Here is a 24,166-nt window from a genome sequence, read left to right as displayed (position 1 = left end):
ATCATCAACTATACTCACTACTTTCACAACAATATACATTCTTTTATAGAAATCAAAACAACCATTCTCAATCAAATTCAATTACATATTCTAATTTTAACCCATCAAAATTCAAGTCAAGATCTAACCGAAGACACCACTCTTAGATTTCTACATCTTTCAAAGCTATACTTTGACTTCAAAACTGTGTTAGAACATCATATGTATATTAACGATTATAATCCGTGTTCAAATCCTTCAAAATTCCTAAAGACACTTCAAGTAATGAACAATCGAAATGATGATCCAACCAAATGTTACCCACAGTCATGTACCTGAGAAACTCTCGAAACCAAAGTAAAAGTTTAACACATATCTGCATCAAATCCTTTGGCATTTATTAGCAAAAATAACCATGTGAATCCTTTTCAAAATAGCAAATTCTGTCACAGCTCCAACAAGTCAACTCCGATTTTTCATTCAGAGTAACCTTATTATAACCCTGATATATACGATTACCCTTTTGTTATCGGGGAACCTTTTATATTCCACGGCATTATCAGCAGATGTACCAGCAATTTGTTACCCCTTTGGCGTAAGTCTCTCCGAAAATCATTATATGTACTCATTGAAACCTTATCATCTACTCATCTGCATCCTGTAACAATAATTGCCATACCGACTGTCGAAAACCATCAATCATCAATCTCGAATCTCGCAGCGGTTTTACTACGACAGTTATATATACATATAATGTCTATTTCGAATGTGAAGTTTCTGAAAAACACCCCAGTCTACGAATCAGTACTATGAAGTTTGAAAAAGACTGATAAAGTAATAAAGACTGTAGACAGCAATTACGGTCAGAAGTTTGATAATAAAGAATAGTAGATTGGGAAAGCTCAAACAAAAAATTTGGTACTGGAAAACGGATTGAGCAAAGTATGAAGAAAGCTGTGGACAAATCACAAAGACTAAATCTGCCTTCAAAGAATCCAAATGATTCAGTGTCTGCTGAAGTCTTTAGCGAATAACTTACTCCTTACTTTAAAACTCTTGCGAACAATATTCTTCATCATCCTCTGATCTTAGATATTATAAGATATCATCATATCTTTTATTATAAATATCCTCCATATTTCTGAAGATATTTCCATAACTATTCTTATCTAAAATCATTTATCTCTTTGCGCTATCTGTATTACAACAAAAAGGAAACTGTTTAATTTCTATATTCTGTAAATCTCCGAGTTTAAAATATGAATGTTTTTGAAGTAGTGTTGGGAACTGAAGCATGAGTTAGTATAATATAATGACACTTGATCAACGTGATTATATTACAGTAAGTCATGCTGAGTTTCTAAATAGAATATGATGATTCACAGATCATAACGTCATCATGTGTCATGTTACACGACTCCGGTATTCTATTTAACATCCAAAAATATCAAGAAAATATTTTTCTTGATGATTCGGTCTATTCTGAGGTATTCTGGTAATTTGACAAATCAAGACCGTGCCATTACAATTCTCTTCTTAGAACATTAACTATGTTCATTTCGAAATCCATACCTACGAATTCTGGACCATTACTTGATGTGCTTAATGGATAGAAGAGAAAACAGAGCATAAAGCTTCGAAGTGTAAATGGGGGGTATAAATCGCAGCAAATAAGAGAGAGCATTAACTGTGGATGACAATGATTATAGAAGACAGAAGTAGGGACATCGAAATATAAGGGAAGATATAAAACCCAAAAACAACGCAGAAATTACAAACCGTGTATATCAATACGTATTGCAATGTAAAGGCACGGGAGAATTAAAAACACTATAATCACAAGGTAATAGTAAAAGTAAATAAAATCCTCCGGTGGTAGATGAAAGAGAAGAATGACAGATATGAAAGTTAGGAGTATATCAAGGATCAGAACGGGATGGAGCATATTGACGAATACTTTAAAATATGAGTTGAGGGAGAAAGGATAGAAGGTGTGAGTTGTAAGGAAACGAAGAAGGTGGATTTATAGTGAAATATCCGACAGAGAAATCGAGATGGATTATCGCATTTAATCAAAGCGGATCCTAATTTCCTTAATTACCGAATAACCAAATCTTATTATGAAGATTTTCTCTAAATCCCTTAAATTCCGGAAATCAACCGTGACTACGTCATCGGTTAAGACGAACCTCATTTATTCATTTCACACTTTTGTGATTACTTCACCCGTACTTCTCACAAAATCGAATTGTTTTGTCTATATTACTCGATGATGATAAAACTCTATTTTACAACTCATATACGTCATGAAAACATTCTTATTGTTATCCATGACGACCTCGATCAAATTTCGGGGACGAAATTTCTTTAACGGGTAGGTACTGTGACAACCCGAAAATTTCTGACTAAATTTAAACTTATCTTTATATGTTTCCGACACGATAAACAAAGTCTGTAATATTGAAATCTTAAAAAAAAAAAAAATTAAACTGTGTTCATGTATTCATTTACCCTTCGACTGCTCTCGACGATTCACGAACAATTAATTGTAAATAGATATGTGTGTATGTATATATAAATAATAATTCGAAATATAATTTGAAGTATTATATGTTGTTGTTATTAAAAATTAATAAAATAAAAATAGGATATTATAATAATTATTATTTAAAATATATCACTATATATAAATAATGTATATTAAAAAAAAAAAATATTAAATGATTGTAATACTCGTTTGATATTTCGATTGATATTAAGCAAGTTAAATTCAAACTTATGTAATTTTAAAATAAACGGTGATACAAAAATGAGTTCTATAAATTTTAGGCTTACTAAAAATGTATTTAGAAGATAATTAATAAATTTCAACACTTTTTAGATTTTACCCAGGATCGGGGGTGGATAGTGAGTTAATTTTTATTTAATAATTTTTAAATAGGTCATGATCGAATTTTATACCATAATGACCAAAATAAATAAATATAGTTAATTTAAAAATATGGGATTTTTCTGAGACCTTTTTATCCGCCACTAATTACCAACGGAGCACGATACACTCTCCATGTTAAAACGGTCGGTATTAAAATTCAAATGATATGGCTGCTAAGTTATTTTAACACCTTTATTATTATATTATTAATATTATTATATATATTACTATTCTAAATTGACCGTGATTGAATCTATCTATATGATTGCATATGATTACTGTGTGTAGTTGTTACAAGTTTCTTTCAATTCCTTTCCATGATTTATATAATATAATTATTATATATTATAAATTATTATTAAGTATTACTGCTTTCTTTTTCCAACTGACCACCATCTCTCACTTATGTATTCTATGATTTATATAAACATATACTTATATATACATGCATTAGATATAGAGATATAAACCACCATAAGAACCATCGACCACCATTTAAGCTACTGTTGCGATTATTTAACAAACCCAAACGATCACCCCATGAGCTTCATCAACAACACCCATCACTATCTTACTCGATCACTATTGTCTGATTAATGTTTCAATCACCATGATCTCAATCATCTTCGAAGATCAACAACAACAAGCACTAACCTCTACCATTTTGATATCATGATCGACTAAAACTTCCTGCAAATCTACGATTTTCTTTCGAACTGTTTCTGTTTTGCTACTCACCGTTATTGTATCTATTTCAGCCTGCAAACTACCATCCTTCAGCCTACAAACCATCACCATGAAATCACTTATTGCATGTTACTGTTTTCCTGTTTCTGTCCGGACAACCATCACCAAAAACTACCGCTAAAATCCACCTGCATTTATAATTTTTTTTCTTTGTCACAGACCATATCCCACCATACAATTATCGCTATTACTACAATTAGTTGTTCCTGTTTACGGTTTCTATAAATTGTCATAACCCATCACCATTTATTTTGCTGTTGTCCGTTAAACCTATCTCCACAAACGTAACCTGCTGCAACGTATTAGTCTGTGTTCCTGTTCGCTACTGCCGCTATACATATTTTTTTCTGTTTTGTAATAGTAACGAGTTGAGTAAGGAAGAACACGATGAACAGTGTTGGGTTTCTATTTTAGGGCTGAACGATGAGTGATGATCATGAGGATGATGATGATCACGATGTGAATGATATCGTATGATGATGATGTCGAATGATGATGGCAAGGATGATGATAATAGATGATCATAATGGAAGATAACAACGATCGATGCTGATGATGGTTAGATAAAGATAACGAGCTGTGATGATCGTGATTGTTGATGATGTATATGATGATAATCACAGATCATTATGATGATGATAAAGTTGATAATTTGTAATTGATGATGATGTAGCATGGTCATCTGATTTCTTGTTTCTGGTTCGTGGAATACTTCAAAATCATCGACACATAAATCTCCTAGCTGGACTCCTTTTCAACCCCTATCATGAACTAATAATTGGGCTTCAAGAATATTAGGATGTTGGGCCGAGAACTTTTATTTTCTGTGGGCCGAAATCTATTTTCTGTTGGGCCGAAGTAAAAGGGTTATATAGATTAGGCTGTGGTTTAAAATAGAAAAGTACCAGCAGAGCATTGGTTAGAACTTGGGTGTTTAAGCGAGAGATCTTGGGTTCGAGCCTGCGCAATGGCGTTTTATTTTTGTAGGAGCTCGTTTTCTTCAAAGGTTGTATTCTAAAATTATTATTATTATTATTATTGTTATTATTATTAGTATTATAATTATTATTAATATTATTACTAAAATAAATATTAGTTATCATTTATTAATATTATCGTTACAATTATGATTATTATTATCATTATAGTTATTACTAATATTATTATCATTAGTAATAATATCATTAAGTAGTATTATTATTAATATTATCATTAGTAATAAGATTGTTATTATTGCTATTATTATTATGATTATTAATGTTACCAAGTTATTATTAATATAAGTATTATTATTAACATTATCATTATAACTATTATTATCATTATTATTATTATTACTATTATTAACATTAATATATTTATTAACAAGTATTAGTATTAAGTATTATTAGTATTAAGAATTTTTATCAAAATTATCATTATTATTATTATTACTATTATTAACATTAATATATTTATTAACAAGTATTAGTATTAAGTATTATTAGTATTAAGAATTTTTATCAAAATTATTATTTTTATTGTAAAAATAATACAATCTTTTTATTTTATTATTATTACTATCATTATTAAATTTTTTATATATTTTATTATTAATATCATTTTTATTATCAATATTAACATTCTTATTAATATTATCATTATTATTATTATAAGTATCATTATTATTAATATTATTCTTATTATCAATATTATAACAAATAAATATTAACTATATAAAAAAATAATATATTTAATACCTATAACATAACTATATTGAAGTTTTTATAATAAATATTAAGAATTTATTTAAAATATATAAAATAAATATAGTTAGTAAATTAATGAAGATATAAGTTATTAATATAAATATGTTATCATTAATAAATATATATAAAAAAATTTGTTCGATTTCAATTATATGTTTTAATATATAAATGAATGATATAGGTTCGTGAATCCGAGGCCAACCCTACACTTGTTCAATGTCGTCATATGTATTTTTACTACAAAATACAGTATTGTGAGTTTCATTTGCTCTCTTTTTAAATGTTTTTGCAATATATATTTTTGGGACTGAGAATACATGCGCTGCTTTTATAAATGTTTTACGAAATAGACACAAGTAATCGAAACTACATTCTATGGTTGGATTATCGAATCGAACATCACCCTTTTTAGTCTGGTAATCTAAGAATTAGGGAACAGACACCCTAATTGACGTGAATCCTAAAGATATGAATCCTAAAGATAGATCTATTGGGCCTAACAAACCCCTTCCGGGTTACGGTTGCTTTAGTACTTTGATTTTATCATGTCCGATGAGAGTCCCGGAATGATGGGGATATTCTAGACGCGTTTTGTTAATGTCGATTACCAGGTGTTCACCATATGAATGATTTTTATCTCTATGCAGTTTGTGCGAAATGCCTGATATGAGATGATGTTTATGAAAAATGAAAATAGAAATCTTGTGGTCTATTAAAATTATGGAAATGATTGATTACGATAAACTAATGAACTCACCAACCTTTTGGTTGACACTTGAAAGCATGTTTATTCTCAGGTTTGAAAGAAATCTTCCGCTGTGCATTTGCTCATATTAAAGATATTACTTGGAGTCATTCATGGCATATTTCAAAAGACGTTGCATTCAAGTCGTTGAGTTCAATAAAGATCATTATTAAGTAAATGACAGATTAAGTCATCTATAGTTTGGATATATTATGAAATGGTATGCATACCTGTCAACTTTCGATGTAAAGAAAGTTTGTCTTTTAAAAATGAATGCAATGTTTGTAAAATGTATCATATAGAGGTCAAATACCTCGCGATGTAATCATATATTATTGTGTTCGTTCTTATGGATTAGGATGGGTCTTTAAAATTGCCACCAATTAACGTGAATCCTAAAGATAGATCTATTAGGCCTAACAAACCCCATCCGGGTTACGGATGCTTTAGTACTTCGATTGATCATGTCCGATGAGAGCCCCGGAATGATAGGGATATTCTAGATGCATTTGTGTTAATGTCGGTTACCAGGTGTTCACCATATGAATGAATTTTAATTCGCAAGTTATGCGTACTATTTTATTACACAGGTTATGTATAATATAAAAATGAAATCTTGTGGTCTATTAAAATTATGGAAATGATGGATTATGATAAACTAATGAACTCACCAACCTTTTGGTTGACACTTTTAAGCATGTTTATTTTCAGGTTCGAAAGAAATCTTTCGCTGTGCATTTGCTCATTTTAAAGATATTACTTAGAGTCATTCATGACGTATTTCAAAAGACGTTGCATTCGAGTCGTTGAAGTCAACAAGATTATCATTAAGGCATTTATAGTTTGGATATATTATGAAATGGTATGCATGCCTGTCAACTTTCGATGAAATGAAAGTTGTCTTTTAAAAGTGAATGCAATGTTTGTAAAACTTATCATATAGAGGTCAAATACATCGCAATGTAACCATATATTATTGTATTCGTCCTTATGAATTAGGACGGGTCGTCGCGTTAATGTTGCTCTGTTAACTCAAGTCACGTGTCAGGCATGTCAGGGTATTTTTGTCCATTTACACCATATATTGTGTTTGCTAAATAAAAATAAAAAAATGACTATAATATGTGTGTACTGTAAGCTTAATTATTTGTACAAAACTCTTCATCCGAAAAGTCCGACTTTCTTCATTTTCCCAAAATCAATACATTCAGAACCCTAAAAACTAAATCAAATTTTCTTTACAAGATCTACTCGATCTTCATCATACGTACCATCAGCATCACTGCCAACGCCATTTTCTTTAACACATAAAAAGTGAAAGAATCAGCTCACAAATCTGTAAACCACCAGTTCGATGTTGTTCATCGATTCAGATCTGTAAACCACCAGTTCGACGAGTTTGTTTGTGTTCGTCAGTGTGTGTAACATGAGTTGTGAGTGTCGCCGGAATCAGTAAGCTTCATCAGCAAGCTCGTAATAAAAACACCAAAGCTAAAATCACCAAAACCATATAATTCATTAAAAAAAAAACTTCTTCACTATCTTCTATCTTCTCAAAAATCGCAAGTTGGTGTGGATCTGGCCAAAAATTTGCAATTCAGACATCGATCTAAATAAACTCCGATCAGATCTAAGGTTACTTACTATTTTTAACAGATCTATGGTTACAGAATTGTTTGGGCTACAGTAAGGGGTATGGTCACCGGAATGAGAGTGAGAGGAGTTGACACTTGAGAAAATTAGACTATCCGTGCCTTGTACATGATAAGTTAACGAAGAAAATTAACAGACATCAAGATAATTGGACTATCCATGAAATAAGTCCATATTTCTGGACTATTTTGATAAAAAGTCAAGTTTGGACTATCCGTGTATTTTTAGCAAACTACAAGGACTATGCGTGTAATTTTTTCAATCATATTCAATGGGATAATTCTTTACAAAAAAAAAAAAAAAACACTTCGTTTAACAATGAGTTTTTTTTTTTTTTTTTTTTAAGAATAAGTGGTTAAACTTGTTGTGAAAAAAAGGACCTGCAAAATTATTTTGATTATCACAACTTTGAATACTCAACGTTCCACGAAAGATCTCACTTCATCAAAACCTCTTCAATCATGCACAAAGTCGCTGCTATACTTCCAACTTGCAATAAAATGCAAATGTAACTCATTACTTTATAATAACAAATATTATATGTCAAGAAACACGTTGTATTTGTATCTATTAAAAACGCAGAACTAACTAATAGCATGTGGTTTTAAGTTCACTGGAAAATATTTGTATATTTGTATTTTGTATATATTGTGATTTCGAGACGGCTTAAAAAGAAAAAATTTGATTGGCTTTCTTGGTTATCAAACCCTTTATCGGCGATTTCTTAATTCGTGTCTTTAGGACTTGATTTCTTAATTCGTGTCTTTAGCCTTGATTTGTATTAGGCGATGGGTTGACTTCTCCTCAACTAGGTTGCTTGGTATTTAGTCTTGGTCCTTTTGTTCTTCGTGTTAGTTTCTTCAGCTACCCATTCTGGGTTTCGTTGGATGTTCCTTTTGTGTTTGTCTAATAATATTGCTTCTCAAAAAAAATATATATATTGTATTGTATATTGTATATACTCATTAAATTAAAATTAAAATTTTATTGGACGGTGCGTGAGTTTGGTAAAAAAAACAACATTGACCTTAAATTTTCTAAACATTTAATTTAATATAATTATTATTAATTTATTAATTAATTTTAATAATAAGCTCATTAAACATTAAAATACACTATACCAACATCAAATCAAAAGTAGGGGAGATGATATATTCACATCTAATTTTACTTAATGTCACTCAATAATATTTAACAAAAAATTTGTATAAGATATTATTTAAGGGTATTCTAGAACACATTCAGGGAAGGAGTAAAAGCGGTGGTGTTGGATATATCATCGGAAACTGCTAGGAAGCTATATGTGTGAAGGGGAAGGCGGGGAGTTCCATAAGTTGTCTAGCACTTTTTTGACAACTTCAACTTGGCACTTACAAGAACCCTTATACAAATCTCATCCACATTCATTCATTCAACAACTATATATATACATACAGATACAGATTTATCATCATATACATACATCTTTTGCCCTAATTTACTTACATCTCTAGCCATGATGTCCTTAAATTCTTCATCTTTTGTGGTAATTCTTCCATTCACGTTTAACTTTTAATATGTATTTTTTTTTTTTTCAAATCTTATAATTACACGTTATTAGCTTTATTCAGATCAACATTTTTCATTTTCATCGATTTTGTACATTATATGGATGCTAATTCTGTTGATCTGTTCTTCTATCGTTTAATTTAACGTTACCAGATTCGGATGCAAATTGTGACTGTTATTGATTTCATTGTGATTTTGTAGAGGAATTCATTTTCTGGTGTATCGAGGACTCAATCGCAGTCGATTAGGTTACCGGCGAGGCGAAGTATGGTGGTCGCTATGGTGCATTCAAGTAATCGAAACATGGATGTTTCGGTGGATATTGCTGTCAAGGATGTGAATGCTCCGGTTGCCGTTGAAGCTACTGATTCTGATAGTAATAAACAGAGTACGGTTGTTGGCGGTGGTGTTGAAGATGTGTACGGTGAAGATAGTGCCACCGAGGAGCACTCTATTACTCCTTGGTCTGTTTCTGTTGCTAGGTAACAACTGGTCTCGATGATTTCTATGCTCTATTTATTTTTTGTTTATTCACTCTATATACTTAAAAATAAATTGTTGGATTTTATTTATATTATTATTGGAGTATATAATTATAGATAGTATGTACTTAGTTCTGTTGAAAGGTGCCATGCATGAAATGTAATACAGATAAAAAGTAGATTTTGGGTTAAATAAATAAATTTGGTATGAGTTCAATAGTTTAAGAGAAGAACTAATAATTAAGTTTAAGTTTATTACTGGTGAACGATCCTTTGCATAGTTCTTGTCGACTTTTTTACTCGAAGGTTGTTCAACGAATTATAGAAAAGGAGGCTGTGAATGTTTATATTTATTTGTGTTGTAATGTAGAGAAATATAGCTCGTGTCAAAATTTGCAAGTGGAGTACAACTTGTTTAGGTGGGTAAGGTGGGTGGCTGGATTATTTAATTTATGTGTTTATACATGTGTTATTAATATTGATATTTTTTTTAAAAAGAAAAAATGGACCACCTGGTATCCCCACCCTTGAAAACAACGTTGAACTAATAATTCAGACCAGGCTTTATTTGGGAAGTTGAGAAAACAAAGCAGGACCGTTTGTGTGAATAAAACAAACAGTAGGGTTTTGGATAGGCCAGGTTGTTTTATTGACTCCACCAAATGACGAAAGTTCCGAATATGCTATTTGGCGCCTTTGAGAGTTTTTTTATGGTCAATTTGTTGTTGTTCGAAATATTGAGTTTTGATGTTAACCATGTCAAAGATGTCCAAATGGTATTCTGTCACATAGTTAAATCGATAAGTTATGAGTAATATTTTCTCTTATCTATAGTGGCTATACTTTGTTGCGTGACCCACACCACAACAAAGGTCTGGCATTTACTCTGAAAGAAAGAGATGCCCATTATTTACGTGGTCTTCTTCCTCCAGTTGTTGTCAATCACGATCTTCAGGTAAATAAATTTGTTTGTATCCGTCTTAACGTCTATTCTCAAATGGGCTGCATATTATTTTGCAGAGAATGGAAATAGCCCAAATGTGTCAAACAGGTCTATAGAGTGTGTTTATAATGCATACAACCTTCTAGATTGTTTTACTCAAAACATTTTGTGGCAATAAGGTTTTTGCAACTCTATTTATGACTCTAATCTTTGTTATAAAAAATTCTCAAAGAAGTTAATTCAATTAAGTATGCTTGCTTATACAACCCAACCTGATGCCCGCTTCAAGTTATATGTTTCGACCCATTAACCAACCTGCCCGTTACATTCATTTTACCTTTTCTGGTTAAATATGCCAGTACATTCAGAAGATTCATTTTCATAATGCTGTGAATTATCAGGTAAAAAAGATGATGCATAATATCCGCCAATATCAAATACCTCTGCAACAGTACCAAGCTATGATGGATCTTCAGGTAAACCTTGCAAGTTTTTCATTGCTATTTATGACTGAATATCTCATATAGATTGTGTTGATATCCCGTTGGTATTTCGAGGTTTTTTGCACCTTTATGTGAATTTTTTCCTGTTTTCTTATCTTCTGTAATTTTGCATGTTACTGTGTATTCTGGTCTGTAGGAGAGAAATGAGAGGCTGTTCTACAAGCTACTTATAGAAAACGTAGAGGAGCTTCTCCCGATTGTATATACTCCAACTGTTGGTGAAGCTTGCCAAAAATATGGGAGCATTTTTAAGCACCCGCAGGGTCTATTTATTAGTTTAAAAGACAAGCAAGTTTCCATCACCTTCTTAATGGACACTCTTTAATGTTTCATTGATCCAATGAGCTAATTAATATTAATAATTCTATTTATATAGAGGGAAGATTCTTGAGATTTTGAAGAATTGGCCTCAGAAGAAAATTCAAGTTATAGTTGTCACAGATGGTGAAAGAATCTTAGGTCTTGGAGATCTGGGCTGCCAGGTAAATGATTCTGTCAAAATAGTTCACTGGTTTTTTTAGTTTCTCAGGCTTCGCAAATTTGCAAGGTGGCGGGTTGGGTATCAGGTCCAAATGTGCAAGCTTTTAATATGGTGTGTGTTGGGTGAATCTGAAACACTTACATCCATTTAAAATTGTATAAAAATGATTTATGCATTGAGTATGATCACAAAAACCAATTTATTGCAACAATAATATAGTTTTTACTTCTTAGATGTTTAGCTGTATATAAAGGTCTAGGATGTTATGTGCAATGTGGATGCACTTTGTGCAACTTTTAACTCATTTGATCCACCTCTATCATTTTCAGCTTAAATATGACTACTTTGAGATAAAAGTCGTAATACAAGTCAACCTATTTTTTCAGTAAATAGACTGAAATTGCCTACTCCACTTTTTTTTTTCTTCTTTTCAAACGGTTCTCCGTGCTAACTGAAACCAAGTAGCACGATTGCCCTTGCGGTTTTGCAGCGGTGATGTTCTTGGAATGTATATCCATTGGTGTAATAATAAGATTGTTAGTTCAAGATGAACCAATCTTAATGGTGATTTATTTGCTGAGTTTGTTTTTGCAAATGCTTAACAGGGAATGGGCATACCTGTGGGAAAACTCTCTCTCTACACAGCTCTTGGAGGAATTCGTCCTTCAGCTGTAAGTATGTCCAAGGTTTATAGGACTATTATTAGCCTTATATGTGATTGTGATCTATGTGAAGCCATACCTATGAAATTATTTTGCTTGATAGTGTCTAGGTAAAACGTCAGTGCTAGCTACTCCATTCTCAAATGCTTTGACCAAATCATTCAGGGAAAAGTATGCTTGCACAAGTTTAAGAGTATGAATTTTGAGGGCAGTTTATCTAGACGATCTGAAGTGACATAGATCTTTGTACTCCCAGTGTGTTTTTGTTTGCAGAATGGACGGGTTGGGTAATGGGTCAAAATTCAAAAAGGGTCCCTGACAAAGTTAAAGATTTTCATCAAAGTTATAGATTACATATTGTAAAGGTTTAACAATAAATTAATTTAATGAATGAAATGAAATAGGAGGTGTTGTGCATTAATAATATATTTTGGCTCTTCTTGATCCGTTTCGTTTTTAGCCTTGTTGTATTTTATTGTTATCTTTTATTTATCTTTTGACCTTTTTAAATAAAGTAAAACCTGAATTTAACCTTTCATAAGTAAATGTGGTGAATGGCCACCTGTTGTTAATTATACCTTTTCCTCTCCTCTTATCAAAGCATACAAGTTTTCATAATATCTTAAATATTTGCAGTGCTTGCCAATAACTATTGATGTCGGCACCAACAATGAGAAGATGTTGAACGATGAATTTTACATTGGTCTAAGGCAAAGGAGGGCGTCTGGACAGGTTGGCTACCTTTTTGAGTCTGAACATTAAGTTTACTTTTATATTAAGATGATTTTGTTAATAAATATTTCAGGAGTATGCTGAACTTATGAGTGAATTCATGTCTGCTGTCAAGCAGAACTATGGGGAAAAAGTCCTCATCCAGGTTAGATACATCTCTCTTGGTTCATTTATCACACATGAGAGATGGTATTCATCACCTCTTTTGATATTCTCTTTGCAGTTCGAAGATTTTGCTAACCACAACGCCTTTGATTTACTTGAAAAATATAGAACCACCCATCTTGTTTTTAACGACGATATACAGGTACGTAATTAGAGTACTCTTATTTAATAAACTTAGAGGTGGGATAATGGGAGGATCAGGTGGTTTTAGTAATGCCGTCATGAGTAGTTTTGTTACGGGCCAAAATGAGTTGGATTTGGTTGACCTTAAAGTCTGAAATCCTCTTTTTATTCTTTTTTGTATATGTTTGCAAAAAATAAAACACACAAAAAACATATTTTCAATAATAATATATTAGTTTTTTATTAATGAGAATAAGGAGATCTTATGGATTAAAATGTACAGTTTTGTAGACTTTCTATCTATTTGACCAGGTAGAGATAAATATAACCCGAACCGACCCATTCATAACAGCACTAAATGGATCAAAATTGGCACAAGTACTTTTCATACGTGTTTTTATTATGTGTAAGATTCAAAATCATTTTTATTTTATTATAGGGAACGGCATCAGTTGTGCTTGCAGGGCTTATATCTGCACTAAAGTTAGTTGGTGGATCATTAGCAGACCATAAGTTTCTTTTCCTTGGAGCTGGAGAGGTCGAACATGCTTCTTTTATAACATTTTTTCTTTTTTAGCTGGCCATAATCTGACTTATATTTATCTTTTTGGTTTTATCTCATTTTTGACTATTTTCTATGCAGGCTGGTACTGGGATTGCTGAACTCATAGCTCTTGAAATATCAAAACAGGTTAGAATACATTTATATTTGAACCCACCCCTCTCAAAACACACACACTAATACCAAAAAAAAAAGAAGGTGAAATATCAATAAAGAGGTAATATGATATTATGATGAATGTTTTATTACAAATATATATGCAGACCAATGTTCCATTAGAGGAGACCCGCAAGAAGGTTTGGCTTGTGGACTCAAAGGTAAAAATATGAAATGACTGCATCATTTGTTTCTTATTATTCCTTGCATGACTAATAATACCTTTTCTTTTGGTTACATAATTATGTAGGGGTTGATTGTTAGATCCCGCTTAGATTCACTTCAGCATTTCAAGAAGCCTTGGGCCCATGACCATGAACCTGTAAAGGAGTTTTTGGATGCTGTCAAGGTTTCTCTCTCTATCTCTCTCCATATATATACACACATATATGTCTATCTCTCTCTGTCTGCTATCAATTTTTACTATTTTTTTTTCCAAAAAAAAAATGATCGGGGTCTAATTGGGTTAGGTTTTGTCTACTACTGGTCAAATGGGTAAAATAAAAAGTTTAACTCGAAAAGAAACTGAATAACTGGACTGAACGGGTCAACTGGGCAGAAAGTCACAAATTGTATTTCTATCCCACAACTCCAAAATTACAAGGTTATCGTATAAATAATAATATTGGTGTGATCTTATTTATAACATGCTAATTATATATTGAATTATATATTAATTTTAGACATTAAGTATTGTATTTCGGGAATTTAAGCCAACCCGTACTGAAATAGCCCATTTTGACATGTTTCTCAAATTGGATTATCATATAAATAATAACAATCAATTGGGTTTGGTTGTATCTACAACTGGTCAAATGGGTAAAAGAAAATAAAATTTTAACTAAAAAAGAAACAGAATAACTGGGCTGAACTGTTCAACTGGGTAGAAAGTCACAAATTGTATTTCTATCGCAGGACTCTAAATTTATAAGGTTATCATATAAATTATAATATTGTTGTGATCTTATTTAACACGCCAAGTATCTATTGTCTAAGTAACAATTTTAGACAATAAGTATTGTATTCAAGGGAATTTAGCCAACCCTTTCTGAAATAGCCCGTTTTGACATGTTTCTCAAATTGCCCATTTTGCTACTTTTAGCTGAAATGGCCCCTTCTGTATAAAACAAACGAGCTTGTTAGCGTGGATTCATGTTCACCTCTCTATTCTTGTGTAACCAGACAATCAGGCCAACGGTGTTGATTGGATCATCAGGAGCAGGGCAAACATTTACTAAGGAAGTTGTTGAAGCTATGTCATCTTTTAACGAGGTAACTTACTCGTTCATAAACATTTAATTGACTGCCTCAAGAACAATAAAAAAGCGCATACTTCATTCATGACCAAGTGGCTTTTCCAGAAACCTATTATTCTGGCTCTTTCCAACCCGACTTCACAATCAGAATGTACAGCTGAGCAAGCTTATACATGGAGTGAGGTATAACCATTATCCTTCTATAATTCTTTACGTTGCACATAGCTTAAACATACATAATGTAGCTATTATGGAAAAATACAGAACATGCCATTAAACTATCATGCTACAAGGTGTTGGCAGTGATGTGATATTAATAATCTGAATCACATAATACAATGAGTGCTGCAATAGTGCGTTGATTTGCTTCTGATGTTTGAAATCTAGTAACATATGATATGATCTTTAGATGTTTGGATGATTAACATAAATGACTTTTTGTGAGAAAGAGTATGAATTGTTTATAAAACTATAGATCTCTCAGTTTAAGCTGAAAGAAAGGATCAATGATAAATTTATGATATCTCGTAATGATCAGTTTTGTTTGAGTTGTTAGATTGCTTATTTGACTTCTATGGATTAGATATATAATCTGTTTATCCATATATCAAAAAAATACAAATCTAAACACCCTTTTGACCGTATATGATATATGACATGTTTGTCTGCCTTTTGATTGTCATTTGAACTCCGTCTGTTAAAAATTACCTTGTCTTGTATCTATTTTGTCTATTACAGGGCCGTGCTATCTTTGCCAGTGGGAGTCCATTTGCGCCTGTTGAATACAATGGGAAGGTCTACGTATCTGGCCAGGTTTTTACTCTATGAACCTTTAAAGTAATAGCGCTCTATAATATTCTAACAAGAGATTAAAGAAAATTGATTATCATTGTTTTTTTTTTTTTTCATTTCAGTCCAACAATGCATACATCTTCCCTGGTTTTGGTCTGGGCTTAATAATCTCCGGTGCAATCCGTGTTCATGATGACATGCTTCTAGCAGCCTGTAAGTTGACAGTTTCAGCATTGACTAAATTGATGCAGCAACTGATTATCGACATTTACACATTTAGAAATGATAATTATAAGTTTATAACCCTGTTCACTAAATATGAATCTTATTTTGCTGATGATATTCAAGTAGCTAACCTTGGTAAAATAGGCAGAAAAAAAAGGGTATAATGCTCTGTCCAAAGCTTATAAAATTGTTACATTTTCCTAAATCTGTTAATTTAGAAGATTAAATTAAATTATTATCTTATATAACTTATTTCGACATTCATTCAATACATTAGCTGTTTATAGCATTGGTGGGGGAAAAAATTGGTGGGTCAACCCAACTGGCTCCCGTGTTTAAAAGTAACAGTCTGACCTGAACCCGTAATCCCCCGAAACCCCCTCGGTTTGATATATATGATGACAAGTAATCTGGATAGAAAATTTTGTATGTGTGGTTTTCTAATGTCACTTGAATCATATATATATATAACCTAATAATTACTTATTTATTGTATATGGAATAGCCAAGGCTCTGGCTGAACAGGTTACACAAGAGCATTTCGACAACGGGCTAATTTACCCACCATTCACTAACATCCGCAAGATTTCTGCTCATATTGCAGCCAAGGTGGCAGCCAAAGTTTATGAACTTGGTAAGACCCTTTCTTCATATCAAAAATGGGAGACTAAAAATCGTCGTCTACCAACAAAACCAAAAACCTGAGCCAAAACCAGGGACCATACCAGAGTCGGCTCTAATGAGTTCAGTTATTGGTTCTAGAGCTTAAAAAATGGCTCTTGGTCCTCCAGTATTTCAAAAAGCAGTCTTCGGTTTGGAACCCGAACATATCCAGTTCTAAACCAGAATCAGTATTGAAACTATATAGGTTGGTTCGGTTATGATGTGGTCCAAATTGAATCCAATGAACACCACCAATATATATAAAGCTACTATGTGTTGTGCTACATCATATACAAGTGAATACAAACTTATGTATTATTCCTTTTTTTTTTTTTTTGGGTTTTGTAGGTTTGGCAAGTCGTCTTCCCCAGCCTGAAAATCTTGTAGCATATGCAGAAAGCTGCATGTACAGCCCCAAATATCGCAACTACCGTTAGATTTTGTGAAAATTCGGCTATGAATGTGATACTAATAGTAATTGTTTTCAAGGGTATTTTGGTATGTTAGATGCATGTTGTACCATTAGGCATATATGTGTGTTTTTGTCCCCAATTGACACAAGTTATTAAAAGTGAGATCTCATTGATTGATTCTAGGTTTGTTGATGCCATCTGTTGGGTATATGAGAACACAACTCTTCTGTTAACTTATCATTTCCATTACAATGCATGACGAGAATAAACGTAATAATTATAAAGGATTTGAAGATTAACAAGTACAACCGATACAAAAGAAATCAAAACGAGCCTATCCAATCTAAAACAAACCTAAATAAACAGTTTCACCAACAGTGTGAAAAAAACATGTTTAACTTGGAATTAATAAATGCTAAAAATATACAAATGAATACACTAATGTTATCTAAACTAAAATACGAGTAAACAAACTACGATGGCCGAGAGAATGTCGACCACCGAGCAAACCAACAAACAAAACAGGGACACGGTTGAGGAACACCGACCGTCACCATTAAACAGACCGCCAACTACACGACGATCAGCTGCCGGAAAATCACTAAGAAACAAGATGACCACCTCAAAAAACCCAAAAACTAGCCTTAAACATGTTCATGAGTGTTTTAACTGTTAGCAGTCTTTCTACGTAGGCTAGTGGTCAACATTTTACCTTATATCCCTCAACTGGATTTCATAGTGTTGTTAGCGTACAAATTTTGCTAAAACTAGATTGACACATGTGACGACCCGGAAATTTTCGATCAAATTTAAACATGATCTTTATTTGATTTCGACACGATAAGCAAAGTCTGTAATATGAATCTCAAAATTTTGAAGTGTTTTCATTATGCAATTACCCTTTGACTGTTCTCGACGATTCACGAACAACTATTTATAAAATAGATACATATATATTTAAATATATATATATATATATATATATATATATATATATATATATATATATATATATATATATATATATATATATATATATATATATATATATATATTCGAAATATAATTTGAAATATTATATTATATAGTTATTAGAATTAATTTTGTAAAATGAAATAATATAAAATATAATAAAATTTATTATTAAAATGAATCTATATATAGATACAAAGTTTATTGAATATATTTATTAATTAGTTGTAATACTCGGTTGACATTTCGTCGGTGTTCATATAGATCTAATACGAAATTATGAAAATTTAAAATAAAAGTTAGTCCGTAAATAGATTACGAAGATTATAGGTTTGACAGAAATATTTTTACCTTTTTAATTTAAATTCTAGTACTCCGTATATATATTACTTGGAACTAAAAATAAATATTAGACGAATCTTTTTGTCAGGTTTCATACAATTAATGACCAGAATAAATAAATGGACTTAATGTAAAAATTGGAGATTTATCCGAAGACTTTTATATATAAATGTTTAGCAATAAACCACGATATGACACTCCGTGAATTGATAATAAGCCAAATCATCCTGCTGCTTAATATTTTAATTGAATTCACTGTTTGTACAGTTACTTTTCATTATCTTCCAATTGTGATATTAGAATTATTATTAATTAATTAATATTATTATTATTATTATTATTATATTATTATATATATTTCATTCTAAATTTTGTTCATCACATATTCGTAAAGTAAGTGAAGACACTGTGCTTAATTGAAATTTGTTTTGTTACTGTGCTCGTATTATTCTTCTCCCACTCATTTGATTGATCAAATTGCTATTGGTCATATATATGTATATTGATATATATGCACGTTGCTTTTCCCTACCATTAACTAATATATATATCTAACATATAGAAACAAACACATACTCATGCAATAGAGTCATAGATATAAGCATCGACCCTCCTGTTTTTAATCATCAACACATACAACCACATACAAACACTTAGTTTTATGATACGTTTATCTCTTGATGGGTTACAACACAAACTCACCAGCGAGTTACCATTACCACCACAACCCAAGAAGACCCACGTAATTTGCTACCGCTATTCGATTCTCTGTTTCTTCGATCAATCCAACACCCACAACCCGGCCACTGTCTATCATCAACCTAACACCACACACCATCAAGCCACTAGTCTCGATCCTGTTACTGTTCGGTTGCAGCTCCAAGTACCATCACAAACTGTTGCCTAATCAAACACCACCTTCACCAGTTCAAAACCCGTTTATTTATTCCTACAACTTCTTCATGTTCGGTTATAACCCACAAACCAAAACCCACTTGTAAAGTGATCAATTGTTGCTACTACTGTTTTGGTGTTCACTACTGCTGCCTTTGCCTTGATAATCACCAACACAAACCATGAACCATCCAACCACAACCACCATTAAAACCGTCAAGAAACCCATCACAACAACAAACTGTTACTGCTGCAGTAACTTTACGTTTCTGTTTCATTCAATAATTACTGCTACAGCCGCTACACCTTCGTATGTTTCTGTTTCTGCTATTCATCACAAGAACCACCATCAACAACTTTCATTATTGCTGCTTAGGTTTATATTTTTTTTCCTTCTTCTTTCTTTTCATTCAATCGACACCACAAAGACAGGAGTATTGTTCCTGCTGCTACTGCATCTATTTCTTTTTCTGTATTAATCAATTCCCAGCTCAAACCCATCAAAACCCACAAAACTGCTGTTATGATGTTGCTAATTGAAACCTGTTACACAGCCATTTTACTTCCTGTTCGATCACCAAAAGATATGACCTGCAACTTATGTTATTAAATTTTCGTTTCCAATAACCACCATGAACACCACTACCATTACCTACCTAATCGATCACATATTACTACTTATTTATTTCTATTTGATCAAATAACATATGCCACTGTTGTTCTATGTTATTCGCTATTAATGCAATTATTACCCAAAATCACAAGCAAGTCATTAACCATAAACGACTATCACAAAACCCTTCAAGAAAACCATTTATTACAGCTCATTTTCAATCCAGTTTAAAAAAAAAATACAGAATATATATAAATGGATGATGAAATTAAGAAAATATCAATGAATCAATTACCCATTTGATCAATTGATGAACCGATTACCTGATTAATCGATGAAGGATGATAAGATGATGATCCTGATATGATGAAGATTGATCTTGATGAACTGCTATTCGTATTGATTGATGTTCGACGATGATGATAATAAAGTGTTGGTGAACCGTATAACTCTAGGGTTTTCTAACCAATTGCTTAAACGAACTGTTAGCTGGTAAATTGTTATAATAAGCTATTGGGCTGCAAGATCCATTGGGCCGTGTTTCTGTTTAGTTTTTTAAGTGGGCTGTGACCAGCTTTGGATTCTGATTGGGCTGCTATGATTTATAATAAGCGACGATAGTATAAGATAAAAAAATATAAATTGATAATAATAATCGAAGTTAACGAGCAGAGTAATGGTTGGAGTGTTTGTGTTTAAACTGGAGGTCGTGGGTTCGAGCCCTGTCTGGGGCATTATTTTTAGGAAAAAGCTTTTAAAGGTAGTTTCTAGTATTATTATTTTTATTGTTATTGTTATTATTAATTGTTGTTGTTATTAAGTTAATTATTATTATCACCGATATTAGTAATATGATTATTAGCATAATTAATAGTATTATCATTAAGTATTATTATTATCATTATTATTAGTATCATTAGTAGTAAATTTGTTGTTGTTATTATTATTATTATTATTATTATTATTATTATTATTATTATTATTATTATTATTATTATTATTATTATTATTATTATTATAAGTATTATTAATTATTATTAAGTATTATCATAAAGGTTATTATTGGTAGTATCTTTATAATTAAAATCATTATTTTTATTAATATCATTATTATTAAAAATTATTATTTTTATTAAAATTATTATTTTTATTAAAATTAACATTTTATTTAAAAATTATCATTTATTATTATTGGAATTATAATTATTTTTATTATTATTATTTTTATCATTAATAATATCATTATCATTATTTTTATTATTATAAAGTATCATTATTTTTAGTAATATTATTACTATCATTACTATTATTATTAGAATTATCATTATTATTATTATTATTATTTTGATCAATATTGTTATTATTATATAAAGATACAACTTTGTATTATTATTTTATCAAATAAATATTAGATATATAAAAATTTATTTAATACATATAACATAACTAAATGACATAACTAATTTAATATTTTTATAGTAAATACTAATTATTTACCTAGAGTATATAAGATGAATATAGTTAATTAGATTATTTATAAAACATATAATTTACTAAAATAACAATTAATAATAATATATATAAATTTGTTCAATTACAAATATGTGTGTTAATATACATATAAATGATATAGGTTCGTGAATCCGAGGCCAACCCTACAAATATGTGTTTATCTCTATGTATGAAATGTATATTGAAATATGAAATCTTGTGGTCTATTAAAATGATGGAAATGATTGATTATGATAAACTAATGAACTCACCAACCTTTTGGTTGACACTTGAAAGCATGTTTATTCTCATGTATGAAAGAAATCTTTCGCTGTGCATTTGCTCATTTTAGAGATATTACTTGGAGTCATTCATGACATATTTCAAAAGACGTTGCATTCGAGTCGTTGAGTTCATCAAGATTATTATTAAGTCAATTATATTTGGATATATTATGAAATGGTATGTATGCCGTCAACTTTCGATATAATGAAAGTTTGTCTTTTAAAAACGAATGCAATGAGACGACCCGTCCTAATCCATCTGGACGAATACATTACATTTGGTTACATCGCGAGGTACTTGACCTCTATATGATACATTTTACAAACATTGCATTCGTTTTTAAAAGACAAACTTTCATTACATCGAAAGTTGACGGCATGCATACCATTTCATAATATATCCAACTATAATTGACTTAATAATAATCTTGAAGAACTCGACGACTCGAATGCAACGTCTTTTGAAATATGTCATGAATGACTCCAAGTAATATCTCTAATATGAGCAAATGCACAGCGGAAGATTTCTTTCATACTTGAGAATAAACATGCTTTCAAGTGTCAACCAAAAGGTTGGTGAGTTCATTAGTTTATCATAAACAATCATTTCCATTAATTTAATAGACCACAAGATTTTCATTTCATTTCTCATAAATATCATGCATCTGCATAAAAATCATTCATATGGATTGAACACCTGGTAACCGACATTAACAAAATGCATCTAGAATATCCCCATATATAAATATCGAAGTACTAAAGCAGTTCAAATTCTCTGACTGGGGCGTGTCAAAGCCCATAGATCTATCTTTAGGATTTGCGTCAATTGGTGGCAATTATAATAAACACCCATTCTTAGGCTACCAAGTTCAACAAGGGCGATATCCGGTATAACAATTCAACCATAGAATGTAGTTTCGATTACTTGTGTCTATTTCATAAAACATTTATAAAAGCAGCGCATGTATTCTCCGTCCCAAAAATATATATTGCAAAAGCATTTAAAAAGGAAGCAAATGAAACTCACAATATTGTATTTTGTAGTAAAAATACATATGATGAAACTGAACAATGCAGGGTTGGCCTCGGATTCACGAACCTATATCATTTGTATATTTATTAATACACATATTTGTAATCGAATAAGTTTATATATTATTATTAGTGATGTACTTGTCATATTTAATAATTTGTAAGTTTTATTAATTATTTATATATTTTATTTTATATATATATAATTATTAATATATTTAAGTTATGTAATTTAAATATAATTTTATATCTATACTCTTTATTCTAATACTTATAATCTTAATAACATCATTTAAAAACTTTTATTTTCATAAATTATATTAGCTTATTAATAATGATATAGTTAATACTTGATGATAATAATAATAATAATAATAATAATAATAATAATAATAGTTTTAATGATAACAAAATAATAATAATAATAATAATAATAATAATAATAATAATAATAATAATAATAATAATAATAATAATAATATAGTTGTAATAATAATAATAATGATATTACTAATGTTAATAATAGTGAAAATGATATTAATGATTCTATTAATAATAATATTAATATTAATGTTAGTTTTAATAATAAATCTTATAATTATGTTAATAACAGTAATTTTAAATAAAATGAAAGGTTTATTAATAATGATAATGAAAATAATAATTCTTATAATAATACTTAATACTTAATAATAATAGTTATTATAGCAATTTCGTTACTAGTGATAATATTAATAACAATACTTATGTTAATCATAATCCTAATCTTCATGTTTAGTTTCTAAACTAATAACTAAAGTTTCTATAACATCAATTCGTAATCCTAATCGTAATAATAGTAGTAATACTTATAATAATAATAATGATAAATATGATATTAATAATTATAATTATAATTATATTGATAATACTAATATTTATAAAATGATACAAATTTTAATATTGCAGATAATAATAATAATAATACTAATATGTTAATAATAGTTATACTAGTAATAGCCATAATAATAATACTTTTTATTTATTCT

At 30.4% G+C, this 24,166-nt stretch overlaps 1 protein-coding gene and 1 long non-coding RNA gene across 2 annotated transcripts; one reads left to right on the top strand and one right to left on the bottom strand.

The window, feature by feature from the left end:
- The first annotated feature begins 9,155 nt into the window (after positions 1 to 9,155).
- Positions 9,156 to 17,761, top strand: LOC139904408 (NADP-dependent malic enzyme, chloroplastic). Its single transcript, XM_071886346.1, has 20 exons — positions 9,156 to 9,329; positions 9,554 to 9,834; positions 10,669 to 10,789; positions 11,179 to 11,253; positions 11,417 to 11,568; positions 11,657 to 11,762; positions 12,367 to 12,432; positions 13,060 to 13,155; positions 13,229 to 13,300; positions 13,379 to 13,462; positions 13,883 to 13,981; positions 14,087 to 14,134; positions 14,269 to 14,322; positions 14,412 to 14,510; positions 15,344 to 15,433; positions 15,523 to 15,600; positions 16,156 to 16,230; positions 16,332 to 16,422; positions 16,940 to 17,068; positions 17,446 to 17,761. The coding sequence occupies exons 1-20, from the start codon at positions 9,300 to 9,302 to the stop codon at positions 17,532 to 17,534; spliced, it is 1,935 nt and encodes a 644-aa protein (XP_071742447.1). The 5' UTR covers positions 9,156 to 9,299; the 3' UTR covers positions 17,535 to 17,761.
- Positions 17,762 to 19,397: 1,636 nt separating this feature from the next.
- On the bottom strand, positions 19,398 to 20,787 carry LOC139843419 (uncharacterized). Its single transcript, XR_011757579.1, has 2 exons — positions 20,655 to 20,787; positions 19,398 to 20,309 (listed from the first exon to the last, which is right to left on the bottom strand). It is a non-coding gene; the product is annotated as an uncharacterized lncRNA (long non-coding RNA).
- Between the last annotated feature and the right edge of the window lie 3,379 nt (positions 20,788 to 24,166).

This window comes from Rutidosis leptorrhynchoides, chromosome 4, assembly GCF_046630445.1.
Source record: "Rutidosis leptorrhynchoides isolate AG116_Rl617_1_P2 chromosome 4, CSIRO_AGI_Rlap_v1, whole genome shotgun sequence".
Taxonomy (NCBI): Eukaryota; Viridiplantae; Streptophyta; class Magnoliopsida; order Asterales; family Asteraceae; genus Rutidosis; species Rutidosis leptorrhynchoides.
The sequence above is the reverse complement of the archived record's forward strand: the minus strand, read 5'-3'. Positions and strand labels throughout refer to the sequence as shown.